This window comes from Balaenoptera physalus (genome assembly GCF_965194825.1).
Source record: "Balaenoptera physalus genome assembly, chromosome: 12".
In the NCBI taxonomy this organism is placed as follows: Eukaryota; Metazoa; Chordata; class Mammalia; order Artiodactyla; family Balaenopteridae; genus Balaenoptera; species Balaenoptera physalus.
The window spans coordinates 66,250,761-66,278,212 of NC_138897.1; the positions used below are offsets into that span (position 1 = coordinate 66,250,761).

The window sequence follows — 27,452 nt, forward strand, 5'->3', positions numbered from 1 at the left end:
CGCCGCCCTGGGCGCGCGGGGTGGGCTCGGGGGCGCGCACGCCGTGCGTGCCGGGCGCTCGGGACTGTACCTGGCGCGGTCCGAAGGACCGCAGTTTAGCCTGCCATGTTCCTCTCCGCGGCGCTCCGGGCCCGTGCAGCCGGCTTCGCCGCCCAGTGGGTAAGGAGGCTCGAATGAGCGCGGGCGCTGCCGCCGCCCTCCCCCTCTCTCCGCGCCTCCTGTTGTAGCGGGCACGCGGGAGCCCAGGGCCCCGGACGGGACCCCGGGCGGCGGCAAGGACACCGCGGCCTTCGCCCTCCTCAGGGAGGCCGCGGAGCGAGGGGGTCGGCGGTGCGGCTGCGGCGGGCGTGAGGCCTCCTTCCGGACAGGAGGCGGGAGGGCGGTGCCGGGACCTCCGCCCGCCTAGCAGGCCGAGTCTGTGCGCGGGGCGGCCCCAGGGTCCCCTAGCAGCACTGCCCTTGGCAGGTGGGGAAGTTGGCCGAGTGATGGCGTCACCGCGTCCCGCACCCGGAGGACGTCGGGGCCGCTCGCGCTCCTGACATCCAAGCCCGTCTCTAGAAAGGACATTGACTCTCGGGGTGAAACACCCGTTCGCACTAACTTAATAGAACGTGTTCCAGAAATGACGAGGATGACGGCGGGGCATTTACCGGAAGGAAAGCAGCCTTTCCCCCAGCAGTAACGTAGAAAGGTTGAATCAGTTCTCGGCAGAAGGGAGGGCGGTGGTGCGCAGTAGCGGAGGATGAGCTCAGGGCCTTGCAGGGAGACCTGAGTTTGGATGGTGGGTGCACCGTCTTTCCACCTTTGTGCCTTTGGGCTCTTATTGTTCTCACTTGATGTCCTCGGCTGTCAAGTGGGAATATTCTAATTTGTAGAGTTTGGTTTTCAATAAACGCTTGAGGTTCTACTGTTACCTGCTGGGCTCCAGGTAACATTGTGGATAATAATAATGACAGGTGACATTTCGTGACTGCCCTTCTAACCAGGCCCTTCTAGCCTTTTACAAATAGTGGGATATCAGAATGACCTAGCAAAAGTCAGGAAAGATGTGAGTAAAGTGGTCTCACCAATAAAGCTCCTTTCCTAAAAGAGAAACATTTAAGGAAATCATTTACATTTTCAAAGAAATTGCTTATTTTGTTATAATTGCTCCTTTATTAGCTAGCTGCCAATTTCTTCAGCCACAGGCTTTTATTCAGCTTGTCATTGCTTTAAAAATATCCAGAATTTAGTACTGTGTCTAGGGGAAGACACTAATTGTGTGACCTTGAGCCATATTTCTTAATCTCCTTGAGCTCTGTTTTTCTTTTCTGTAAAGTGCAGTAATACCTTATTGAGCGATTGTCAAGAATTGCCTAAAAATTATGAAATATGGAGCAATAGCTACTCAGAATAGGTTTATTTCCATCTTCAGTAATTGCCCAAAGTTTTCTGTAATGTTGACACCATTTTACAACTCATCACTGCCTCTCTCCCAAGCCACTAATTAGTTTCGTAGGGGTGAGAGAGTTGTGGTGGCGTTTTCAAGGATTGTGTTTTCAGTTTTAGAATTTTAATTTGGTTCCTTTTTTATAGTTTCTGTTTCTATCTTTTCATTTATTGAAGATGTTTTTCTTTCTGTCCTTAAGCACTGTTGTAGCAGTTTTGAAATTATTGTTTGGTAATCTCCATTGTCTTTTTTCTTGAAAATAGGTTGTTTTCCTTTTTTGTTGTTTTATGTTGAGTAATTTTGGATTGTATCCTGGACATTGTGAATGATGTCATAGAGGCTCTAGATCTTTTTAATTCCTCCAAAGAATATTTTGTTGTAGTTGTTGCAGGCAGGCAATTAACTTGAACTGCAGTCCGGCTCCCTTGTGGGCAGCGGCTCAAATATTGGTTCAGTTCTTTTAGCTGGGCTGTTTGGAGTCTGCCCTGTGTGCATGCATGTTTGGAGTCAGCCACAGAATTGGGGGCTTCTCCTCTCTGGCTTTTCCTTTTCTGGGATTTCCCACTTGCCTCTGCCTCTCCTGTGGTTGTCCCAGCCTCTCCTGTGGTACTTCAAGACATTAAGGCTGCAGGTTTTCTCTTGGAGTTTTAGCTGCCCAGCATGGGATAGACTGGGGCCTGCCTTCACGGTAAAAGATGTAAAGAAAAAAAAAAAGAACCCTTATTGGCTTCTTCTAAGTCTAGACTTCTTTCATGTGTCTGCCTGCATTTGGTTGTTCTTCAGTGCCTTCAGAAAGATTTTTGGTTTTTAATTTTTTTAAAAATATTTTGTCCAGAGTTCATAGTTGTTACCCAGTGGTTTGGCCTGATAATAATCTACTCAGCCATACTAGAAGTAGAACGTTCTTTGGTGGCATTTTTCTTCCTAAATTTTAAGTTTTGTAGAATGAAATGTTTTCCTATTCCATTAGAGATTCCATTGATTTTGCAGTATCTACATTTTGGCTCTAGGACATTAACCCAGTTCTTTAGAAAGAAAGAGAGAGAGAGGGAGGGAGGAAGGGAGGGAGGGAGGAGGAAAAGTGAGATTAGAGGGCATTTATATTAGTTTTTTATTGCTGCTGTAACAAGTTACCACAAATTTGATGACATACACAAATTTATTATCTTATGATTGTGTAGGTTAAAAGTCTGACATGGGTCCCACTCGGCTAAAACCAAGGTGTTGGTAGAGCTACCTTCCTTTCTAGAGATTCTAGGGGAGAACCTGTTTCCTTGGCTTTTCTAGCTTCTAGAAGGTGCCCTTCTTTGTTGGTCCATAGCCCCCTTCCATCGTCAAAGCCAGCGAGGGCAGGTCAAGCTCTCACATACCATTCTGACCCTGCTCTAACTTTGCTCGCTCCTCTGCGTTTTAAGAGCCCTTGGGCCCACCCTGATAATCCAGAAAATCTCCCTATTTTTGGATCAACTGATTAGCAACCTTAATTCCATCTGCAACTGTAGTCCTCTTTTGCTGTGTATACTAACATATCCACAGCATCCCAGGATTAGGATGTGGGTATCTTTGGGGCACCATTATTCTTGCCTGCCACAGCCTTAAACAGTTTAGGGGAAAGAGAAAATGAACGCATTTTAAGTTTATTCACTGAGGTTCAGTGGGCCACTATTGCACACTACAGACTCAGATCTTTATATTGGAGATGTGAACTCAGTCTCCAGTGTAAGGATAAAAATAGTATGCTAAACACTTCATCTCATTTAATCTTCTTAACACTTTAAGATAGGTACTCCTGTTATTTTATAGATGAGCAAACCTAGGTGCAGAGAAGCAGAGCAGCCTCCCTAAGGTTATAGTAATTGGTGAAGGTGAGACTGACTGAAATGATGTTCGGACATTTCATTTCTGTGAAGTATTCTTCTCCTTAGGACATTGGAGTGTTATGGGTATCCATATTGGATTTTAGATATGTAAAGAATGCTTTGTTTAATTTATGGGCAAGATGGCTGAAAGTAATCATGAATATTGTGACCATTAATATGGTAATCTTAATCTGTAATGCTCCTTTAATACCTGAATTGTTCGTTTTAGCTTTTCTATAATATAAAATTTGGCCAAATTTTACTTGGTAATTCTCTCACAGTGCTAGTAAAATCACTTACATTTCTTTAATCCAAATTAACATTTTTAGTTAAATTATTGATGGAACTTTATTTGGAGAACATTTGTAAAACTCTCCTATGTATATTTGAATATATCACAAAACTTAGTTTTAGTGGTTAAGGCGTGTCCTCAAGTCAGAAAAACCTGTGTTTGACTTTTCATGTATTTAGCTGTGTGATCTAGGGAAAGTTCTTTTCTTTCCTTCTTTGAGCCTTAGTTTCCATATCTGTAAAACAAGGGATGATAATAATACCTATGTGGGGATTTTGTGAGCCAAGGGAGGCAGGCCTTTTCATTTCTAATCTGTCTCCCTATATATGCTATGTGTTTTTTTTAATTTTTTTTTTTTAAAACAGTAAATGCAGCTCTTCTGTTCTTACAGAAAACCTAAATATATATACATTAACACAGAATTTTAGCAACTTAATGTCAAAGGTGATTTCTTCAAAATAGTAGAGAAAGGGCTCAATTTGTTTATAAAACAAAGGCAAGCAAAATAGTGAAGGTAAACTGATAAAAGCCCTCATTTGTTTTTCAACTGGGCATACACTGTTACTCATTCATAGCAAGTTAGCACGTGGCCATTTTCAAAGCTGCCCTGTTTTTTGATATCTTTAGGAACTTCACCTCTTTTACTACATTCATTATAATATCCACATCAGGCATTTCCAATAAAGGAATAAATAAGATATTAAAAGTTTGAATTATAGAGGGGAGGGGCAAGATAGAGGTAGGGGATTAAGAGTTACAACTACTATATATAAAATAAATAAGCTGCAAGGATATATTGTACAGCACAGGGAATATAGCCAATATTTTATAACTTTAAAAATATATAAAAAGTATAATGTATAAATATATATATAAATATAGTGAATCATTATGTTGTGCACCTGAAACATAATATTGTAAATCAACTATACTTCAATTTTTAAAAAGTTTGAATTATAAGTAGTCTTTTCCCTACTTAATGGGCCATTTGAATTCAGTTTCACTTTTAGAAGAAAGAAGCATTCTAGGACGAAATCGTCTCAGAACTGGAAAAGAACAACTTAGCTAGGCGGGACTGATTTGAAGAGTAAGCTGAATTTTCCCCCCTGCTTAGAATAGAGTCTAGGCTTTTCACTAGACTGGAGTCTAGTTTCTCATTAGACTCTGAAAGTGTCTATACTTCAGTGAATTCCAGTTGAATTCACTGAACTCCAAATGAAAATTCAAGAAACTTTTTTTTTCATAAACAAGAATATAATTTGATAGTGAAGAATTAATAGTGGATTCTAGCTTCTTTTTCAGGGTTTAAGAAGGAAGGGAGAAGACTTACAGCAGGCAAGTAGTGACAGTGACTCTGTGTTAGTTAGCTAACACAGCACAGTTGTTTATCCCCATATCAGCTAGGCAGCTAGGCAGATTTAGTAACGCTTTAACAGGTTTATAGTATCTTCAGAGATAAGGTTATATAGTACCTGACTATTTGAACCTCAAAATACTTCAATAAGTATGTATCCCTGTTTTTACAGATACAGAAATTGACACAAAAAAATTAAGTGACTTGTGTAAGGTCACACGTTAGCAAGTGGCAGCATGGTGATCTAAACCAAAATCTTCCATTAAAAAAAATCATCATCATCATAATATCTGTAACTCCAGCGTTTCTGTAACTTAACTACTTTTTCCTGACTGTTCTCAATCAGTATGTAGTCTATCTTCAAGGATTTGGACTTTAAAACACTTTATTTTGGGGAGCGAGAGAGAGAGAATATATGTGTGTGTGTGTATGTGTGTAAATTCACGTGCATATGCAGAATTACAGGTCAGCCAGAGAGTGCCTCAAAATAGATTTTCCAGTATGCCGCTACATAGGCCTCAAGACCAATTGTCAAGATTATCTGTATATTTTTAAGTAAAGTATGTGACATATCCTGGAATAATGAGGAAAGGATCAAAACTGAAGCTATTCTAACTTAGAGATTGGTGGTGTTTATTTTGATATACTGGGAAATTGGAAGGAGAAATAGGATTAACAGTAGATGTTTCATTTTGTACTTGATGAACGTTTTGTTTTAAATAAGAATTTTTTTCAGTTTGTCAATTCATGCTAAAAGAAACCTAGAAAATAGAGAAAAATATAAGAAACAAAATATAAAATAAGAGTCCCTTATAATCTTGTTAACATCATAATAACAGATAAGCACTTTTAATTGTTAAGGCCATCTAGTATTTTCATTAATGTCTATATTGAATATATTGGGATGGTAGTTTATACTTCTTTGTTTTGGTTAACCTTGATATTTTCCAGTTATGATTGTGCCACAAACACTTCTTTCTATGTCATTTTTAAGAAATGTTTTTCTTAGCTACATAATATGTAATGTAAAATATGTGTGTGTGTTGTGTGTGTTGCATTTATTTTAAAGGAAATTTTTATCATATATCTCAGACACAAAAAAGCAAAAAGAATATAATAAACACTGTGTATCCATCCACTTGCTGCCTAAGAAAGAAAACAAAACCAACACAGTTGAAGCCCCTTTGTGTACCACAGCTGATCAAATTCTCCCCTCCTCCCCCCATTATCCTGAAAATATTTATCACTCCCATATTTTATACCTATGTTTCACATTCTGTACCTGGGTCTTTTCTTGTTAATTAAAGCAAGTGTTCTGTGTAAACTTATTTCTTCAACTGAAATATTATTTGGATCTGGGGGAAAAAATCTGTGATTGTGTTATGTCACTGCTTTTGCTTCCTTGTCTGTTATGTTTGCCTTTGAATTGTCCAGCTCTTTGCCAGTTCCGTGCTTTGTTTAATCCAGTGTTCTACTATCTGTGGTTAGTAGAACTCAGAAGTTGGAGGATTTCTGAACAACGGTAGAATTGCTTTTCAGGGAGAGGGTAGAGAAGGTAGAAGTGGGGGAGAAGCAGTAAGGCAAAGAGAAATGAAATGCAACATAGAGAGTAATCAAATGGATTCCTTCCAAAGCAATTGAGTATGGTCAATCTGCATAGCATTATAAGAAGCTTTCTGAAACTACTTTTATGGCTGGAGTTTCTAAACTAAGGCAGTAAAGAATTGAAAAGGGGGTGTACATTCAACTCATTTTTACAGAATGAAAACATGTTTGTGAAATGAAAGCTATCCAACTTGATTCAGACAAAAGTGAAAGGCAGTAAGTTAATGGTACATTAACTCTGCAGTTGCATGCCAAAAGAATGTAGGAGAAAGGATATGCGACTCAGGAGATTAGGTTGTCATTCTGGTTCTTCCACTGACTCTTGCGTGTTACCTTAGGCAAGTTAGTAACCTTACCTTTGAATCTCCATTTCCTTATATCTCTCCTGAAATAGAGGTGGGCATGGTGTAGTGTGGTAGGCCATATCTCTTAAGATACTCTACTTCTATCAGTTGATTCTATTATTTTAAATTATGGATCTTAAAATTTCATAAGGCTTTTGATTTACTAAACTTTCTTAAAATTTTAGGGAAGACATGTAAGGAATTTGCATAAGACAGCTGTGCAGAATGGAGCTGGAGGAGCCTTATTTGTGGTAAGTAATTACTTAGATTTCTTCAGAATGGAAGGACTTGGAAATTTGGGTAGATACAACACAACATATCTTAAACACCAGTGTCTGTGGTATTTGCTGGCCATTGTGGGACTTTAAACAAAGCTAATTGAATTCACTGCATTTCAAGAGGTGTAGTTCCAGCTAAACCTCTCAAATTTAAATTGATACCAGGGCAACTCTGGGAATAAGAATTTAGATTATTCCTTGGTGAAATAACTGTGAACCTAACCTGATTTCTTGTCACACTTTAGGTTCTTAAAAATCATTCATGTTGGCTCAGTGAAGATTCTGAGGCTGCAACTTGGGGAATCCCAAAATGGCACTAGCTTGAAACTCATAGATTTTAGTAATACAGCGAACACATTGGCAGTTGGCCTTTATGTTTTTCGTGTCCAGGGTTTCACTACAGGTAGAGGTCAATGAATTCCCTAGCTTGGTTGCACAGTTCAGAAAGGCTAAGATATGTATCCCCTTTCTGTGACAAGGTACATTTTTTAGGAATCAATCTAGTGTTTAAAGGCAATTTAGTGGACTTGTATGATGATTTAGAGTTAGTGGTATCATTTTGGAAAATGAATTATTTTTAGGCTGACTCTTAATAAATGAGTTAGCTATACTATTAATAAGTAGAGTCCTGCTTTGTATTTTGTCATCTTTGTCTAAAAACATTCGAGATCATTGTCCAAAGTTTCCGCTTTTTTTCTCGTCTATGTCCTTGAAAAACCAGAACTCTGAGAGTTAATTTACTAAGGGATTCAGTTCTGTGTTCACCATACATACAAAACATTAATTGATGTAAGTGTTAATCTCAGTGTGACTCATTTGATTTCCTGTTGACATGCCATTTCTTGTCAGTGTTTGAAGAGGGCCTGCTCTTTTGGAGAAGAAATAAAGCTTGCTGTTGGCTAGTTTCTGTAACAAAACTAGCTGTTGGCTAGTTTCTGTAACAGAAACCTAGCTGTTGGCTAGTTTCTGTTGTGTGGGGAAGAAATGGTGCTTTTGTAGTAGGAGGTAGGTCCCTTTGACAATCTGGTACACTCTCTTTTGGAAAAACGCACATATTTTCACACTCAGTATTTTGTGTCTTAGGGACTTCCGTTGTGGTCCAGTGGCTAAGACTCTGCACTCCCAGTGCAGGGGGCCCGGGTTCCATCCCTGGTCCGGGAACTAGATCCCACATGCATGCCACAACTAAGGAGCCCGCCTGCTGCAACTAAGGAGCCCGTGAGCTGCAACTAAGGAGCCTGCCTTTCGCAACAGACCGGACGCAACCAAATAAATAAATAAATAATAATTTTTTTAAAAAAAGGGTCCCACATGCCACAACGAAGATCCCGCGTGCCGCAACTAAGACCCGGCACAGCCAAATAAATAAATTTTAAAAAAAATTTTGTGTCTTAATTTCATAAGGCTTCCAATAATCGGTAATTTTTTGTAATTAGATTACATTAGAAGATCTTATTCTCTAATCAAGTTAGATAATGCTTTTTTTGGGTTTTGATCCTAAAGCTACTTCTCGTAACCTATAAAGGATGATTTTGAAAACTTCTAAATTTTTGAATTCTGCTAATATTTTGGTAATCATACTCATCAGATCTGTATTTCATAATTAGTTTAGCCATTCTTCTTGATGCAAGGATAGGTTGATGTATATCATGTTCGAATTAAAGTGAAGAGATTAAATGAACAGTAGTAGTAAAGTACAAATTCACACTTTTGAGGGAATTTTGATAATTTTGGAAAACATTTTTCTTCCTTTGTGTAGCACAGAGATACTCCTGAGAATAACCCAGATACTCCATTTGATTTCACACCGGAAAACTATAAGGTATGACTAAATTAACATTATAATTAATTTACAAAATATTTAGTATCTTCCAGATGTATAAAAACAAGTGCTTTTTCTTTGATACAGAGGATAGAGGCAATTGTAAAAAACTACCCAGAAGGGCATAAAGCAGCAGCTGTGCTTCCAGTCCTGGATTTAGCCCAAAGACAGAATGGATGGCTGCCCATCTCTGCTATGAACAAGGTACTTCATTTTTGTGTTCGTTCAAAAAGAGGAGAGATTGTGTATAGTAACTTCCTTATGTAGAAATTTCTCTGACATTCATTGATACCAATCCAGGAGTTTGAAGCCCTTTAATCATTTATATGTTTCATACCTCAAATTACATTTATGTTTTTGTTGGTTCCCTTAATAATGCAGAGAACTGAAAGGGTAGAACTTTTTATCCTTGCAGAAAGTAGTAAAGGCATTATAGTGAAAGAGGCTTTTTTTTTTTCTGTCTTTGAGAGAAATGGCAATAATAATAAAAGATCCCAAATGTGTATAATTTGCTGTCAAGATATTCTGAAAATGAATGTACTGCTTAAACACTAGAATTGCACAGAAAAGGATCTGCTCACAGCTAATGTGAATCTTTTTAATATTTTGCATCTTTGGCTACAGGCTTTAACAAAATACATATAATACATGGTATTTACGACACTTGATTATGGCAGCTTGGAATCCACAACGTACAGAAATCTTATGGGTGACCCATTTAAATATGGTTAATATATTCATGCATGTTTTAGGATTCATTTTTTTCCTAATAGTGTTTTCAGCAGTAATCCAAATTTCAAGTTTATTCATATCCTATTAATACAACTACATTTGTATGGTATTATGTTACAGTGTATCATTTACAAAGTGCCATATAAAACCTTATATTATTTGATTCTTGTGAGAATCACATGACTAATAAGCCAGTGTGATATAATGGAAAACATATTTTACTTTGGACTAAGAGATCTGATTTTTCTCTGGGCTTCTTCATCTGCAATGATGATTTTGAACTAGGTAGAGCTCTTCCAATTATTATATTATGATTTCTAAGTAATAGAGCTGGGACTGAATCATTTCTAATTCTATGTATTTTCTACTTGACTGACTGTTGCAGAGATTCTGCTATACTTCATTCTCCTTTTAACTTTCTAAAGTCTAACTATTAGGTTAGACCATTATCATCTTCCTTAGAGTATAGGAATGTCCTCAATTTATCTAATGGAATCCTGGATGCAAATTTTAGATATAGTTCATTGATCTCTTATTTACTTTGTACAGTACTCTAACACTGTTGTGGACCTTTAGTTTTTTGTTTTTTTACTATGAAAAATGTTATAAAGCAAGTTTGGTTGGTACTATACTTAGTAAACATAGGTGCTTATTTTTCTTTTTTTTTCCAGTAAATCACATATATGTTTGGGGGTTTTCTAAATTCCTTACATTATTTTTATAATAGCCAACTTTCTCAATAATGATTTAGATGTGTTTCTAATCATAAATACTTTTTTTTTTTGGAAGAATTTGTTTTTAATAATGGTAAGCTTGTTGGAAGTCTTGCTGAGTGTCAAGCTTAGCAGAGCAAAATAAAATAAATGAGAAACTAATGTGAGAACATTTCAAAAATATTGTCCTGTTCTATTTAGAATTGGATGTATATGTGTGAGGCAAGAAATAGCATATAGAGAATAGAATCAAGATTCTTTCCACTTTGAGATTTTTAATGTTACTGTCCCCCTCCCCCCGCAAAGAAAAGCCCAACCTTACAACAAAAACAAAATCCAGAGGCTCATGCATCATTTCCTTAACCATCACTAAGGCATAGGGAGGTGCACAGCAGCAGCTTTGGGGGGCTTTTTCAGTTAAACACCAGGGCCTTACAATTATTCCATTGGTCAGGCCCCAGTGTGTGTATTTTGAGAGAAATATTCAGACATATAAGCCTGGTTTAGTATCACTAAATTAAATTTAGCATAGCTACTTTAATCTTGCACAAGTGAGCCGGGATTAGATGTCTTTTGAGAATACATTTCTTTTAGAATCCCTGATAAGAGAAAGTTTAATATATTTGTCATTTGAAATGCTATTTAATGAGTTCTTTTTTCATGTCAGAACCTGGATATATGTATAATTTTTGAGTGTCAAAATTGAAGGACTTAGCCTCGCAGATATCAGATACAGATATAGTTTCTGCTTTCAAAGAACTTTTTTGGTTTTTACCAAATTGAAGTAATACGCTCAATTAATAAATATTGTAATCATATTATTTTAAAATATTTTAGGTTGCAGAAGTTTTACAAGTACCTCCAATGAGAGTATATGAAGTAGCAACTTTTTATACAATGTATAATCGAAAGCCAGTTGGAAAGTATCATGTTCAAGTCTGCACTACTACGCCTTGCATGCTTCGTAACTCCGACAGCATACTGGAGGCCATTCAGAAAAAGCTTGGTATGGGACACAGTATATTTATAAATTTTATGAAAAAATAGAGTTGTCTTTCGAGATTTGACCTATTTCTTAGCTGTATTTTCAAACTTTTACCATCTTACTAGATCTGTACTTCACAAGTAAATTTTTGTCTTACTGTGTTTGCCCACCATTATTGCTTCCTATTTTGTATTCTTTAGTTCTCCTCCTCAAAGCTGAGTTTTCATGTTTTCTTCCTTAACCATTGAGTATGTTTTAAAAGCTTCTCGAAGTTTTAAAGTTTTCATTGTTTAGAAAATTAAGTTTCACTTGTTATGTGATAGCATGTGGCACATAAAGAAGTGACTATATCATCCTTGTATCCTTCCAAACAAGACTTGGAACAAATAAGATAATGAGAATAGGACTTCCCTGGTAGCGCATTAGTTAAGAATCTGCCTGCCAACGCTGGGGACACGGTTCGAGCCCTGGTCTGGGAAGATCGCACATGCCGCAGAGCAACTAAGGCCATGCACCACAACTACTGAGCCTGTGCTCAAGAGCCTGTGAGCCACAACTGCTGAAGCCTGAGTGCCACAACTACTGGAGCCCGCGTGCCTAGAGCCCGTGCTCCACAGCAAGAGAAGCCACCGCAATGAGAAGCCTGAGCACCACAATGAAGAGTAGTAGCCCCCACTCACGGCAACTAGAGAAAGCCCGCGCACAGCAACGAAGACCAATGCAGCCAAAAATAAATAAATTTATTTTAAAAACAAAAATGATACTAGAATAGGAAGAATGCTTCAGGAAGGGAAATTTGGAATAAGATGTTATTACAATTATACTCCAATAAAGATGTTTAAAAAAGAAAGATGTTATTACAGTAGCATTTACAGAATTAAAAGGACATTTTATTATATAAAACTGCCATTGTTGCATTTATCACTATACATATCAAATGAAGTAAAAGGAGGTGTCTCTTAATTTTGTTGTTACTTGCATGTTGTAAAAATAGTTGGAGAGTATAGAAGTATGTAAGACAGGGCTTCCCTGGTGGCGCAGTGGTTGAGAATCTGCCTGCTAATGCAGGGGACACGGGTTCGAGCCCTGGTCTGGGAAGATCCCACATGCTGCAGAGCAACTAGGCCCGTGAGCCACAACTACTGAGCCTGTGCGTCTGGAGCCTGTGCTCCGCAACGAAAGGCCACGATAGTGAGGCCCGCGCACCGCGATGAAGAGTGGCCCCCACTTGCCACAGCTAGAGGAAGCCCTCGCACAGAAACGCACAGAAACGAAGACCCAACACAGCCAAAAATAAATAAATAAATAAATAAATAATAATTAAAAAAGAAAAAAACTTTAAAAAAAAAAAAAAAAAGAAGTATGTAAGACAGAAGTCTGAAGTCTGCTCAAAATCCTACCCTGCCATCTCCAAGGTACAAATTCTGATAACAGGTATATTAGTTTTAGATTTTATATTGTTTTAATTATTTTCATTATTAAATACATAAATGTAATATGTCTGTTTGCTTTTTGCACTTGATTTTGGCTATAATATGTGTGCCTCATTTTTCTATTATAAGTTAAATTATTCTGCAGTTACTTTCATGTATACAACATGTCTTTGCATACTTGTCCAATTGTACACGAAGGTTGTTTACAAGAAGTAGAATTGCTGGGTCAGATTTTACTATATTTTGCTAAAATGCCTTCCCTAAAGATATGAGAGTACCTATTTTCCTTACATTCTTAATGATCTTTGACATTAGCTGTTTTCTGAGTCTTTGCCCGTCTGATCGTATGACTGATTTTAGTAGGTTAATTAGCATGATCAAAATGAAGATAATATGGTCTGATGCACTGTTATGTAACAACAAACACTGGAGATGAGTCCTCTGAAATTTGTTTTTAAAGGAACAAGTCCACTTAAATCCTTGAATGTTCTATAATAACTATACAGAGTTGTTTAATTTAAGAAATTTAATGCTCTTAAATACTTTTTATATGCCTCTGTAAATACTTTCTATATATATGCTTTTTATGTTGGGTTTTTTTTTTTGGTTCTTAAGCTATATTGCAATTAAAATATAACCTGGTCCTTACCAGTGCTTATTTATATTTTTAGGAATAAAGGTTGGAGAGACTACACCTGACAAACTTTTCACTCTTATAGAAGTGGAATGTTTAGGGGCCTGTGTAAACGCACCAATGGTTCAAATAAATGACAACTACTATGTGAGTATTTACTTAATATAAAGTTGTATGATGTTATATTTAAAATATTTTAAACATTTGGTTTCTTGTCATGTGGATGTTGGTTTCTGAATTATTCATTTAGAAGAAACTGTTGGCATAAATATCTAGAAGGTTTCTTTTTTCCTGGTTTCCAAACTTTATTAAAAATCAAAGAATAGAAAAACTTTACATAAAATATGTCAGTTTTAGCTTCCACATTGTTGTCCACCAGAACGTTTTAAAAAAATTATTATCATTAAACATTTTTGCATTTAACTCCAGGAGATAATGACACATTTTAAAAACTTTTAAATAGGGGCTTCCCTGGTGGTGTAGTGGTTAAGAATCTGCCTCCCAGTGCAGGGGACGCAGGTTCAAGCCCTGGTCCGGGAAGATCCCACATGCCGTGGAGCAACTAAGCCTGTGCACCACAACTATTGAGCCTGCGCTCTAGAACCTGCGCGCCACAACTACTGAGCCCGCGTGCCACAACTACTGAAGCCCACGCACCTAGAGCCTGTGCTTCACAACAAGAGAGGCCACTGCAGTGAGAAGCCCGCACGTCGCAACGAAGAGTAGACCCCGCTCGCCACAACTAGAGAAAGCCTGCGCACAGCAACAAAGACCCAGCGTGGCCAAAAGTAAATAAATATTTAAAAAATCTTTTAAATAATGAAAAATTTAATAATTTACATATAAATACAAAAAATAACCACCAAGTCTTAATAGATAATAATATTTTGCCACACTTGCTTTAGGTATTATAATTTTTATCATTATTATGCACAGAAATAAACTATAGGTGAGGGTAAACCTCCCCCACCCCCATTCAAAATCCTGTTCTTTTCCTTTCATTCCCAGAGATAACCACTATCATAAACTGTGTTTTTCCTGTACATGTTTTTTAAACTTTCAAAATATGTGTATCTAGGCATGCTAATAATACTATATTGTGTGTTTTAAAAATTTGACAGAGATTGTATCATAACTCTAAGAACTGCTTTAGCCAGATCTCAGAAGTTTTTTTTTTTTTTAAAGGAAGTTATTTTGTTTATGTATTTATTTATGGGTACGTTGGGTCTTCGTTGCTGTGCGAGCTTTCTCTAGTTTTGTTGAGCGGGGGCTACTCTTCGTTGCGGTGTGTAGGCTTTTCATTGCGGTGGTTTCTCCTGTCACGGAGCACAGGCTCTAGGTGTGCGGGCTCAGTAGTTGTGGCTCGTGGGCTCTAGAGCGCAGGCTCATAGTTGTGGCGCACGGGCCTAGTTGCTCCGCGGCATGTGGGATCTTCCCAGACCAGGGCTCGAACCTGTGTCTCTTGCATTGGCAGGCGGATTCTTAACCACTGAGCCACCAGGGAAGCCCCTCACAAGTTCTTTCTTTAAAAAATATTTATTTATTTATTTATTTTTGGCTGTGTTGGGTCTTAGTATAGCCTGTGGGATCTTTTGTTGCGGTGTGTGGGCTTCTCTCTAGTTGTGGCGCGTGGGCTCAGTAGTTGCAGTGCATGGGCTCTCTAGTGGCACGGGCTCCAGAGCACGTGGGCTCTGTAGTTGTGGTGCACGGGCTTAGTTGCCTTGCGGCATGTGAGATCTTAGTTCCCCAACCAGGGATCGAACCTGTGTCCCCCACATTGGAAGGTGTATTCTTAACCACTGGACCACCAGGGAAGTCCCATTACAAGTTTTGGTAAGTAATATTTTTATCATTTAGTTCTAAATATTTTTAAATTTGCATTTTGATTTCTTCTTTGACCTCTGTTTTTTAGAAGTGTTCTTAATATCCAAGTGTGTGGAGTTTTCTAGTTACCTTGTTTTAATTGCTTGCTATCCTAATTATATCATGGCTGTCATTCATAATATCTTGTTAGTTCATAATCCTTAGAAGTTTGTTTATGGAAATTCTTTTAAGGCCTGTGTTGAAGGTAGATACTTCAAGAAGGGATTGACTTTGCTTCTCTCTTGCTCCTGGAAATACTACTGGCCCAAAAGAAATCCCTTCTTCTTATATCCTCCCCTCTTCTTCCCCTAAAGTGTAAGGTTCTAGAGTAGCAGGGTTTTTTTGAGGGACAGTTTTAATTTCTAGTTTTCCCTTATATTGAGGGTATAGCTTTTGGGGGTCTCAGCTTTACATGGTTTGGATGACGTCCTGTGTCCTGGAGATTTGTCCCTTGCCCCTCTAGGCTATGAGACCCTGAAGCCAAGTTTTTTTGCTGTTCCACTGTCTCCCTAAGTTTTCATTGAGTTTTTGGCCTCTGGGTATTTTTTTCTTGTCAGTGCCTTGATATTGATAAAATTTTAAAGTTTTTAAAAAAATTTTATCCAGCATTGTTAGTTGTTACAATAGGACGTTCAGTCAGGATAGCTGGACTGCCATAATGCCTGTAATGGAAATCTACAATTTTTTTTTTTAATGAAGATGAAATTGGACTTCTTTGGCATTTTACATTTCTAGGATGTTTTTATTACCTATAGGGGTTTTCTTCATTTTAATGATGGTCATTCAAATTTCTTACCTTCTCTTTCTCATATTAAAAAAAAAATTCCTTTAAAAATATGGCAATAACTTACCCTTTTCCCACATTTCTGCAATTTACTCATAATCATGAGGATCTTAATTTAAGCAGGAATTAGACAGTCAAGGCTTTGTATGAAGCACTGTAAGTCTAAATATAGTAGACTGCGGATTTATGCAAGAGATTCAGTTAGTAGTGGTATGGTCTTTGGTGAGGCAGTTAACTTTTTATTATTATTATTATTATTTATTTATTTTTGGCTGCGTTGGGTCTTCGTTGCTGCACACGGGCTTTCCTTAGTTGCACTGAGCGGGGGCTACTCTTCGTTGCAGTGTGTGGGCTTCTCATTGTGGTGGCTTCTCTTGTTGTGGAGCATGGGCTCTAGGCATGCGGGCTTCGGTAGTTGTGGCACATGGGCTCTAGAGCACAGGCTCAGTAGTTGTGGCCCACGGGATTAGTTGCTCCGCGGCATGTGGCATGTTCCCGGACCAGGGCTCGAACCCATGTCCCCTGCATTGTCAGGTGGATTCTTAACCACTGCGCCACCTGGGAAGCCCAAGGCAGTTAACTTTTATGGATGTCAGCTGACCAGTGGATAAAATGAAATAGTCACATAAACTGTGATTGGATACCGATTAGAGAGAAATATTAAATACATTTTGAGGATGGTTGGGTAGCTTTGAATATGGTCTTGACATTTGATTTTATTAAGGAATTATTATTGTTAATTAATTGGGTGTGGTAATGACATTGTGTTACTTAAGAACATTTAAAAATGTTCTGAGAGTTCCCTGGCGGTCCAGTGGTCAGGACTCTGGGCTTTCACTGCTGTGGCCTGGGTACAGTCCCTGGACAGGGAACTAAGATCCCACAAGCTGTGCAGTGAGGCCAAAAAAAAGTTCTTAGGAGATGCCCGCTTGCTGTGGTTATTAGGGGTGAAGTGTCATGATGTCTGCAACTTGCTTTTAAATGTACAGCCAAAAAAAAAAAAAGAAAACAAAAGGCATATGTGTACATAATTCAGATATGGTAAGGAATATGGTTATTCATGTATACTTTTCAAATTTTCATAATAAAGAGTTGGGGTGGATAAAATCATTAGGTGAGTTTAAAGATTCCTTCTAGTTTTGAGGTTCTGAGCATCTGTTGCACCCTAAGCAGTTCTTATTTTTATAAATGTTTATTCTATATTAAAGGGCTTCTATGAGGCTAGGCATTGAATATACAGTACTGAATCATGATTTCTCTAGCATAGTACCAGGGTCCTAAAAACATTTTCTTAAGTACTTAACAGTTTGGGAGGGGTAGAGGGGATATAATGTAGTTTAGGCACTTTTATTAGTCTAATCTTGCCCCATTCTGTTTTGACTGTCTTTTGACTAATCCTAGGGTGCAGCCAGGGGTAGGAGTGTGTCTATGTGTTTTAATTGTGTTTGTTATTTTAAATAACAGAACACTTGAGGTAAGAATTTTACACAGGTGTATAGTGCACAAAATACAAAGCTGCTCTGGTTGAAACGGGGATTGGAGGGTCAGGATTATTAAAATAAATGTGTCCAAAATAAGTTTTTTACTTTTCCTTTAGAAAATTAAGTGACGTTTGCAACAGGGTGAATTTTACCTGGGAAATAAAGAAGATATCACTAGGGTATTAGATCTTTAGCTTAGGGATAGATATTAGGCATCTACTTTTTATGACTGCTGGTGCTAATTACTATTTGCATCTCACTGATTCTTCAAGGACATAGCATTTGTTGAGCATGTGCATGGCAGTGTTCTATTTTATTTATCTTCTCTTTTAATCCTCAAAACGCTCTGAAGTCGGTGTATGAATGAAGAAACAAATTTGGGGAAGCTGAGTAATTTCTCTCAGATTGCTGGCTAGTAAGTGCTGGGACTTCAGCTCAAATGCAGAACTATCTCCCTTCAAAGCACTGCTCTGTGCTGCCTCTTAGGCTGCAGCTCCTATTGCTATTGCATTTAGCAGGACAGACTATGTATAGGAGTTACTCAGTTGTCGCTGCCTTGGTAACTAACTTGTGAGCTGAGACACAATAAACTGTTATTAGGGATTTACACTGATTTTGAGGTAGGATGTAATTTTAATATGACTATTTTACTTTTTTTTTCTAGGAGGATCTGACACCTAAGGATATTGAAGAAATTATTGATGAACTCAAGGCTGGCAAAATCCCAAAACCTGGGCCAAGGTATCCTTTTATTTCTTTTTAATAAATTTTAATGGCTTAACCTAAGTTAGTCTTTCATGTAGACTTAATTTTAAAATTTTAAACCCTAAGTCCATAGGAATTTTCAGGAGCCTTGAATACTATCTAAATCAACTTGTCATTTAAAGCAATGATTTTTTTCCCCCGTCCAAAACCCTATCAGATAATCATCTGGTATCTACTTGGATGATATAAAGAAGGGAAATGTACTACAAATAGAAATCTATTTCATTGCTTAAAAGTTCATACTGCCAGAATTTGACCCAAAGTCTGTCTTCCCTCTGATTTCCACCTAAAGGTCCAAAGGTTCTGTCCTTTGAACAAACACAAGATAATTTTTATATCTCTTCCAAATGCCGGCTCTTTAGTTACTTGAAATAGCTATCTCATCTTCCCCGTATCTTTTCTCAGATTTAATATCCACAGTTGTTTCATTGTTTTTCCTTATATGACATAGTTTTGGTCTCCCTCCTTGGCAGGTCTTCTGGTTGGCTAATGAGTTTCTTAATGTGATACTTAAACTAATCACAGTATTTGAGATATGTACTTAGCATGTGGGGCATTGTGGGACTGTCTTCTTTATTCCAGACATCATGCTTATAATAATGCAGCCTAATTACATCAATTCTTACTTCAGATACATTACACCATTAAATTGTACTTACAGTCAGTTAGAATGCCTAGATCTTTTTCAACTTAGACATTGTTTTATCCAGGCTACTCCCATCCTGCAGTTGTGTAACTGCAGTAATTAGTAACTACTAATTACTCCTCATTCAGTTATGAACCTGAACTTTTGCTGCTAAACAAACCCCTATTCCTTATCTAAGTGTTCTCATTACTTAAAATTCTCTCTTAATACTAGCAATGTTTGCATGGTTTTATAGTTATATTCCCTTTGTATTTTTTCTGCTTATGTCATATAAAATTTTCCTTGTCTCAACATATATATAGGTTTTAAAGGCCATACAGTATTCTAATGTATTGCGAGAACTATGATGTGCTCTTTATTACCCTGTTTTAAAATATATTTTCCTTCTTTTTGTTACAAACAACGATTCCCTGAGGTTGAATTACTAGGTCAAGAGGGTATGCATGGTTCTGGAGTCTGCAAGAAGTACTGAGAATTACTCCCTCATTGTTCTGACCGACTAATAACCCTACCTAATAAGAAAAAGAGGTCAGTTCAGGATAACAAGTTTAGTAAAGGCAAGCTGGCCCCTAAAAAACATACACTTCTTTCAACACTTGAATTTGTTTAAAGACGTTTGGCATTCTCTTCCTAGTTCCTCACTTACTTGGGCTACACTGAAAACATTTTTTAGGAATAAAACATTTCCACTGTGAAGAATTAGTCTCCTTTATGGAGGCTACTGAAGTGAAACCTTTTGTCATTTAACATTACAATATTTCTTTTAGCCACTGGTCCTGTCCCTTACTTATCCTTGCTTCAACTGTAGCCGCCCCTTGCCCAAAAACAAAAGTTCATAATATTTTTCACAAACTTTAGCTTGTTTTTAGGACTCGGATATTTTAAAATAAGTTCGTGCTACTCTTGTATTTGTACTTAAACCCGTAATACTTCTTTGAACTTCGGGGTACTTTGTTTTAATATCTCAGGTGCACATTTCCTTGTGAAATCCACTTGGTTTCTTTAAATGCCCCCTTTTTTTCTGATTAGGTATTGTTTTTAATTCTGTAGTCATACTTTTGGAGCTTAGACCCTCCTCCTTCCTTTCTTGTGAACTTCGTGATCTATTGATGACAACATTAATCCAGCATTAAATCTCCTGCCACACAAACAGACAGATAGCTGCTTTGTCTACTTTATTGTATTCCCTCAGCATTCATTTGTTTCACAAATATTTCTGGATATGTGCTGTGTGCCAGTCACTATTTTAGGTTGTGCATACAAATTATGAACAAGGTAAAGTCGTCATATATTTTATATTCTAGTGATGGAGAGAGACAACTAGTGTAATACCTGAATAATAAATGCTAGGAGGAAAATAAACAGGTTAGGGGATGAAGGATGACTGGAGGTAAATTTAGTCAGGTGAGGCCTTTCTGAGGTGGTGAATTAATGACCTGAATGATAAGCCCAAAGGAACCATGTAAAGAGCTGGAGGAACAATGTTGCAGAGGGAGAGGAAAGAGGAGGTATTAAGGTCCTGGAGGAAAAATAAGATGACAGGACGGTTGAAGTGAGTGATCAAGGAGGAAAGTGGTGGAAGAGGTCAGAGAGGTAGGTAGAGGCCCAGGTAAGCAATTTGGGTGGAATCCTAAGTATAAAAAGCTGTTGGAGTGTTTTCAGTAGGGAATGATATGCGTGATCTTGTTAAAATTATTGTCGTAGTTGCTGTGTAAAGAATAGTTTAAAATTTAGTGGATGTTGTAGGGCAGAGGAATTACGAATGATTTCTAGCTTTTTAGTCTGAGCACCTCAGTGATTCCTTTAACTAAAATGAAGAAGATTTGGGGTAGGGCAATTTTGGGGAAGAAAAGTCACTTTGTTTTGGACATGCTACTTAGCATGTTTGAGATGCCTACTTAGACATCCATGGTAGAGTGCGGAAAGGTTAGATATGAGCTTGGGATTTAGGGAATACATTAGGGCTGGAAATATGAATTGGGGATTCATTAGTTATTACAGATGGTATTTAAAGCCATGTCTGGATGAGATTACCAGGGGTGAAATTAAGAGTTTGTTGTTGTTTTTAATACAGGAGATACTATAACATTGTATTTTAACATTAATAAACAGGAACTAAGTACCACAGTAAAGCATTTTCGACACCTAATAATAATAGGGATGTTGCTTATCAGTAACTGTAAATAGTTCTTCAATGTGATTTTTTTGACAGTGTTCTAGATTTGAGCCAAAGACTTTAAGAATTACTGGTTTCTCAACCTATTTTTATTTCCTACGTATCACCTCTTATTTAAAAAGCTGATATAGGGAATTCCCTGGCAGTTCAGTGGTTAGGACTCTGTGCTTCCACTGCAGGGGGCACGCACGGGTGGTCAGGGGACTAAGATCCTGCGTGCCATGGGGTGTGGCCAAAAAAATTTTTTTTAATAAATAAATAAATAAATAGCCGAGATAAATCTATTTAGTTTTCAGTAATTGCAGAGCATCCATCAGTGGTATATGTAAAGAGTGTATCTGGACATGGTAATTCAGAATGTCTTCCCAGCATGTGAAATGAAAATAAGAACTTCCCCAAGTTAATTTCTTGGCTATTGAGAGAGACTGTGATAATAGCAGTAACCAAAATAGTTATAGCTGTTCTTTAAATTAACCAAAGCTGGCTACTGCTTTTTTATTAGTTTTTTTTTATTAAATAAATTTATTTATTTATTTTTGGCTGTGTTGGGTCTTCATTTCTGTGCGAGGGCTCTCTCTAGTTGCGGCAAGCGGGCCTCTCACTATCGCGGCCTCTCGTTGTGGAGCACAGGCTCCAGACACACAGGCTCAGTAGTTGTGGCTCACAGGCCCAGTTGCTCCACGGCATGTGGGATCTTCCCAGACCAGGGCTCAAACTCGTGTCCCCTGCGTTGGCAGGCGGATTCTCAACCACTGCACCACCAGGGAAGCCCTATTAGTATTTTTATAATAAAGCCCTCTGCTTAAATATTTGAAAGAGGTGCTAGTTGTGAGTCTTTGAGTAATTAGAGAAATTAAACTGGTTCAGTGGTAACTGATTTCTGAGTACCACTATCAGGTGTACTCTGGCCAAAATTGGTAAAGATTGCTATCTCTTTGTGGTTCAGAACTGCTTTTTTATTATTTTGGTAAATGATGGCTAGAAAGAAAATATTAAACTGATGGTAAGACAACATTCTTTCTTTTGACATTTATAAATATTTGTGTGCTAGAGATTCTTTTTGTTTTTAATTTATTTTTGGCTGCGTGGGGTCTTCGTTGCTATGTGCAGGCTTTCTCTAGTTGTGCAAGCTGGGGCTGCTCTTCATTGAGGTGCACAGGCTTCTCATTGCGGTGGCTTCTCTTGTTGCGGAGCACGGGCTCTAGGGCACGCGGGCTCTAGGGCACGCGGGCTCTAGAGCACAGGCTCAGTAGTTGTGGCGCACGGGCTTAGTTGCTCCGTGGCATGTGGGATCTTCCCGGACCAGGGATCAAACCCGTGGTCCCATTCATTGGCAGGCGGGTTCTTAACCACTGCACCACCAGGGAAGTCCCTAGAGATTGTTCTTATTTTCAATTAAAGTACTGAACATAACTTCTAAACCTGCTTCCAATTACTAATTAATAGATAGAGGTTGTTTTTTAGTATGGATTATCTAAAACTAATTTTAAATTCAACTTGAATTATTCATATTTAGTTTTATAAAGATTTTTAAATTTTACGGAATTCTGTGGAGTACAGATAACATCTGAGGTGTTTAAAAGTATAGATAGGCTACAAAGTATATATACAAAAGATACAGGTGATTGATGATAAACTCTAGACAATAAAGTCACTGGTTTTTTTATACTAAATGTAGGGGCAGTGGTGCATGTATCTCAGTAATATTAAAAAGATAAGCACTTGGAGCTTCCCTGGTGGCGCAGTGGTTGAGAATCTGCCTGCCAGTGCAGGGGACATGGGTTCGAGCCCTGGTCTGGGAAGTTCCCACATGCCGCGGAGCAACTAAGTCCGTGAGCCACAACTACTGAGCCTGCGCGTCTGGAGCCTGTGCTCCGCAACAAGAGAGGCCGCGATAGTGAGAGGCCCGCGCACCGCGATGAAGAGTGGCCCCCGCTTGCCACAACTAGAGAAAGCCCTCGCACAGAAACGAAGACCCAACACAGCCATAAATAAATAAATAAATAAAACTTAAAAAATAAATAAGGATTTCTGGGTTTTAAAAAAAAAAAAGATAAGCACTAAACTTTCATAAAGTAGCTTTTTTTTTTTTAAGGAATTCCTTTTATTTTTATTATTTATTTATTTATTTATTTATTTTTGGCTGTGTTGGGTCTTCGTTTCTGTGCGAGGGCTTTCTCTAGTTGCGGCAAGCGGGGGCCACTCTTCATCGCGGTGCGCGGGCCTCTCACTATCGCGGCCTCTCTTGTTGCGGAGCACAGGCTCCAGACGCGCAGGCTCAGTAGTTGTGGCTCACGGGCCTAGTTGCTCCGCGGCATGTGGGATCTTCCCAGACCAGGGCTCGAACCCGTGTCCCCTGCATTGGCAGGCAGATTCTCAGCCACTACGCCACCAGGGAGGCCCAAGAAGTACTTTTTTTAAGCCATAAAAAATGTACAGAAAGGCCAAGTTTTCTAGAATGCAAATGAGTTAAAATGATTACTGTGCAAGTAGTGTTGGAATGGCTAAAAAACCAGATTTACCTTTTTAATTGTAAGAAGAGAACAAGGTAATTAATAGATGGTATTTTAAGCATATCGGGGGAATCATTTTTTGTTTTTTATTACGTGAAAATCTGGGTGTAAATTGTGGCTGTCGGGTGAATGGGTGGGGCTAGATCATGGCCTCTCTAGGGTTCTGAAGCATGTTTATAGATAAAGTGAGGAGGAAAGTTACATGATTAGTAGATTAAACCAAGTTTGTAGGCTTTACTGGAGTATTTTACAGCCTTTGTAGTATTTTAATGTGCATTTTGTGAATGGTGGGGGCAGGCGAAAGTTTGCGGGCAGGCATAACAGAGGACTGGAACCCCCTTTTTTCCCCTAAAGTATGTTATGGGATGGTAATTTTGTGGAACAAACTTTAGGAAACTGGACCAGATTATTCTTAAAGTTACTTTCTTGTATAAAATTCCATAATCCTGTGAGGAGCTCATGCAGTATACATGATTAATTCTATTTACTGTTCCAGAAACTTCAGTTTTTTAATCTTCCTAAGTTGATCCTTTGTGTTGGTAAAGAGGGTAGCTGAGCTTAAACCACAAGAGGGAACCTAGTAAAGGAGAAGAAAGGTCCTCCAAAATGGATTAATTTCATTATTTCATTGGTAGTCAAAGAGCAGCAAGGGTACCTGTGCTACCAGTTAACATAAAAAAAATTACAAAGCGAAATACTGTTTATTAAAGCTAGATATCATTTTGCTACTTACCCTAAAACTTTAATTTTAGGCTGTAACAGATAGTAGTACAGTAACTGCTTTTTTATCTGGTTTTCATAGTGAACCTATAATGCAAATATATTAACTAATTTCTGACTTTGTAGGTATTCTTTATTATAGTACACTACTTAGTTACTTGCATTATGTAATGTAATAGCTTAAAAGATCTTATAAATGACTATGTGGTGTCATTTTCCTGTCCCCTCAACAAATGATTTTCTAGGGCTCTAAAAATAGACTTATAAGATTGATGACAGAGTGTGAAGGGCAAAGCCAGAGGGAATAAAATGATTTAATTGAATAAGTTCTTCAGCTGAAATCTGTGGCAGGAACAAGGTAAATGAGCAAAGCCAGGGAATAGAAGGGTGAAACAGGAGTAGGTGCTGAGATAGGCTCTAGCAACAGAGGTCAGACAGGGCAGAGGTTGAGCCTGAACGATTACCTGGGAAAGTATGTGTGGTGGTGAAAAGAAGACAGGTTCATTTACCTCTGCACTGCCTCCCTTCATAGAACTATAGGAGGACCTGTTCATGTTTTCTCTGTGGCTGTGGTAGCCACCCTGATCTGGAACCTGTTTTTGAAAAATTAATATGAATAATTTAGCCTTTAAAAACAAAAATACAAACGGATTTTGTCTTTACTGCTTCTAAGGGACATCCTCCCAAATCTTCAAATCTCTCAAGGAATCCAGTTTTTGTTTGTTTCCAAATACAGTGTATAACTGTGTATTCCCTGCGACAGTGGATCTCAGTCAAAATAAAATTCAAATACAAAAAGAATAAACGTAGTGCTCTAGTTTATTAAAACATGCTTTTTTAAAATGTCCTCTGGGGCTAGGTTATTTTGCTGTAGTTCTTAGCTATGATCTTTGGGCAGATGCTGCATCATCCCAAGCCTTGGTTTCTGTATCTGTAAAATATTTTGGCCAGTGTCCCTTGTCTCATGATATTGTTGTAAAGATTTAACGAGCCAGTGATGTATGTACACTGCTCAGTAAGTGGGAACTAGTATTAGTATTATTTTTATATTTTTCATATTTCATGTTTTTATATTTAACCTTAGGAAGACAAAATCTTGCGGCAGTTGTAATGTTTGGACTAAATAATCCATACTAGTTTTCTGAGGAGAAATAGTTACTTAACTGGGCTCTTGTGAGGTAACAGTTATAAATGGTAATCATTAGCAGTCAATTTAATGTTACTTTTCCTTTCAGGAGTGGACGCTTCTCATGTGAGCCAGCTGGAGGTCTTACCTCTTTGACTGAACCACCTAAAGGACCTGGCTTTGGTGTGCAAGCAGGCCTTTAATTTATATTCAACTATAAATATGTCACTGGAGAAATAAAATATGAATCTCCTATCTATCTACATAGACTTTTTATATTATTTGTTCATTTCCATCTGTGTACACCTTGCTTGTAACCTAGCAACTTGCAGCAGTAAGTGCCATGTCAGGACTTCAGAGCACCATTTTAGTCGTCTGCTGTCTTTGGCTAACTATGAACACATTATTCCATAAGCTAGTTAACAGTTATTTCAACATTACGCATTTTCAACTGCCCCTTCACTTTTATCAGTAATATTAGGTTATTGTGAAGTAAAAATTCTGTCAAATTTCAAATACATTTTGCACTCCCATCTTTAGCCATAGCCAAGTCTTAAGTTAATATGATCTTTCTATAAACTTTGTCAGTATTCCCTTTAAACATTTTTATATTTACAGCACACCATTGCTACTGTAATTTCAACTGGTAAGTGACATATCAAGCAGACTGTAGGTGTAACGGGGATAGGGTAGTTGTCTCTAGAAGTACTATTTATCATTTTTAAAGAAGGAAGGTACAAAACACTTTGATATTATCCTTGGCTATTCTGACCCTGCAAGTATACAAAAACTAAGTGGGGGAAGAAACTGGAAGTGTAACTTGAGTTGGAAGGTTCAGTGGATAGGGGAAATATACTCCTCAGCTGAATGCATATTACAACTTGGAAGAAAGAATAACCCTTTGTATATAATATCCAGTTCAAGAAACTAGCTATGAGTTTTGCAAGCTGGAATAAAAAATTAATAGCCAGCTTTAAATTCAGAGATAGATCTCAACTAATCCAGTTTCAGGATTTCTCAAAGTCACTGTTTGGCCTTGATCTTATGACAGACTAGTAACTATGATGCTTATAAATATGGTTATTTTTAAGACTGTCTTTAAAAACAAGTTTTTGAGAAATGAAATTGAGTTATTTTTACTGAGGTGGATGGACCTAGAGTCTGTCATACAGAATGAAGCAAGTCAGAAAGAGAAAAACAAATACCGTATGCTAACACACATATATGGAATCTTAAAAAAAAAAAAAAAAAAGGTTCTGATGAACCTAGGGGCAGGACAGGAATAAAGACACAGACGTAGAGAATGGACTTGAGGACACGGGGAGGGGAAGCGTAAGCTGGGACGAAGTGAGAGAGTGGCATTGACATATATACACTACCAGATGTAAAAGATAGCTAGTGGGAAGCAGCCGCATAGCACAGGGAGATCAGCCCAGTGCTTTGTGACCACCTAGAGGGATGGGATAAGGAGGGTGGGAGGGAGACGCAAGAGGGAGGGGATATGGGATATATGTATACGTATAGCTGATTCACTTTGTTACACAGCAGAAACTAACACAACACTGTAAAGCAATTATACTCCAATAAAGATGTTAAAAAAAAAACAAAACTAGTTTTTGTTTTTTACCTAGGAAGGTAACAACAGTAATTTTTCAAGTGGCACAAAAAGGTAACACAATGAAAATGCTCCCTTCTACTCTAGAGCCCTCAGATGACCTTCCCACAGGCAACTACTTTTACTATTATTTTTACCTCTTCAAAAAAAAAAAAAGTCTATCTCTTTGTTAGCTATTAAGCTTTTTATTTAAAATTATGAAAAATTACAGGTTTTCCTTTAAATTAAAGTTACTATTGTAAAAAATGCCTTATACTTAGACATAATTTTTTTTTTCCTACTA

The 27,452-nt window shown here is 37.9% G+C and overlaps 1 protein-coding gene and 1 long non-coding RNA gene across 3 annotated transcripts in view; one reads left to right on the forward strand and one right to left on the reverse strand.

Annotated features, from left to right (window-relative positions):
- Positions 1 to 25,817, forward strand: NDUFV2 (NADH:ubiquinone oxidoreductase core subunit V2). Of its 2 annotated transcripts, none has more exons than XR_014252094.1 (8): positions 1 to 159; positions 7,069 to 7,134; positions 8,921 to 8,983; positions 9,071 to 9,187; positions 11,266 to 11,434; positions 13,518 to 13,627; positions 13,944 to 14,268; positions 18,273 to 18,349. XR_014252094.1 is itself a non-coding variant. In XM_082418738.1 (8 exons), exons 1-8 carry the CDS (start codon positions 106 to 108, stop codon positions 25,755 to 25,757), a joined length of 750 nt encoding a protein of 249 aa, XP_082274864.1. In that variant the 5' UTR covers positions 1 to 105; the 3' UTR covers positions 25,758 to 25,817. The 2 variants fall into 2 exon arrangements, 1 of the variants encoding a protein (XP_082274864.1); XM_082418738.1 differs by lacking the exon at positions 13,944 to 14,268 and adding an exon at positions 25,664 to 25,817.
- The window catches only part of LOC309640278, a 711,494-nt gene that overhangs the window by 505,604 nt on the left and 178,438 nt on the right, over positions 1 to 27,452 (reverse strand). The window lies entirely within an intron of this gene.

Bases quoted from the DNA above. Each gene is read 5' to 3' on its own strand.
- NDUFV2 (XM_082418738.1), top strand. From the start codon at position 106: ATGTTCCTCTCCGCGGCGCTCCGGGCCCGTGCAGCCGGCTTCGCCGCC. The intron at 160-7,068 runs GTAAGGAGGCTC...TTAAAATTTTAG, and splicing joins CCGGCTTCGCCGCCCAGTGG to GGAAGACATGTAAGGAATTT. The intron at 18,350-25,663 runs GTATCCTTTTAT...TTTTCCTTTCAG, and splicing joins ATCCCAAAACCTGGGCCAAG to GAGTGGACGCTTCTCATGTG.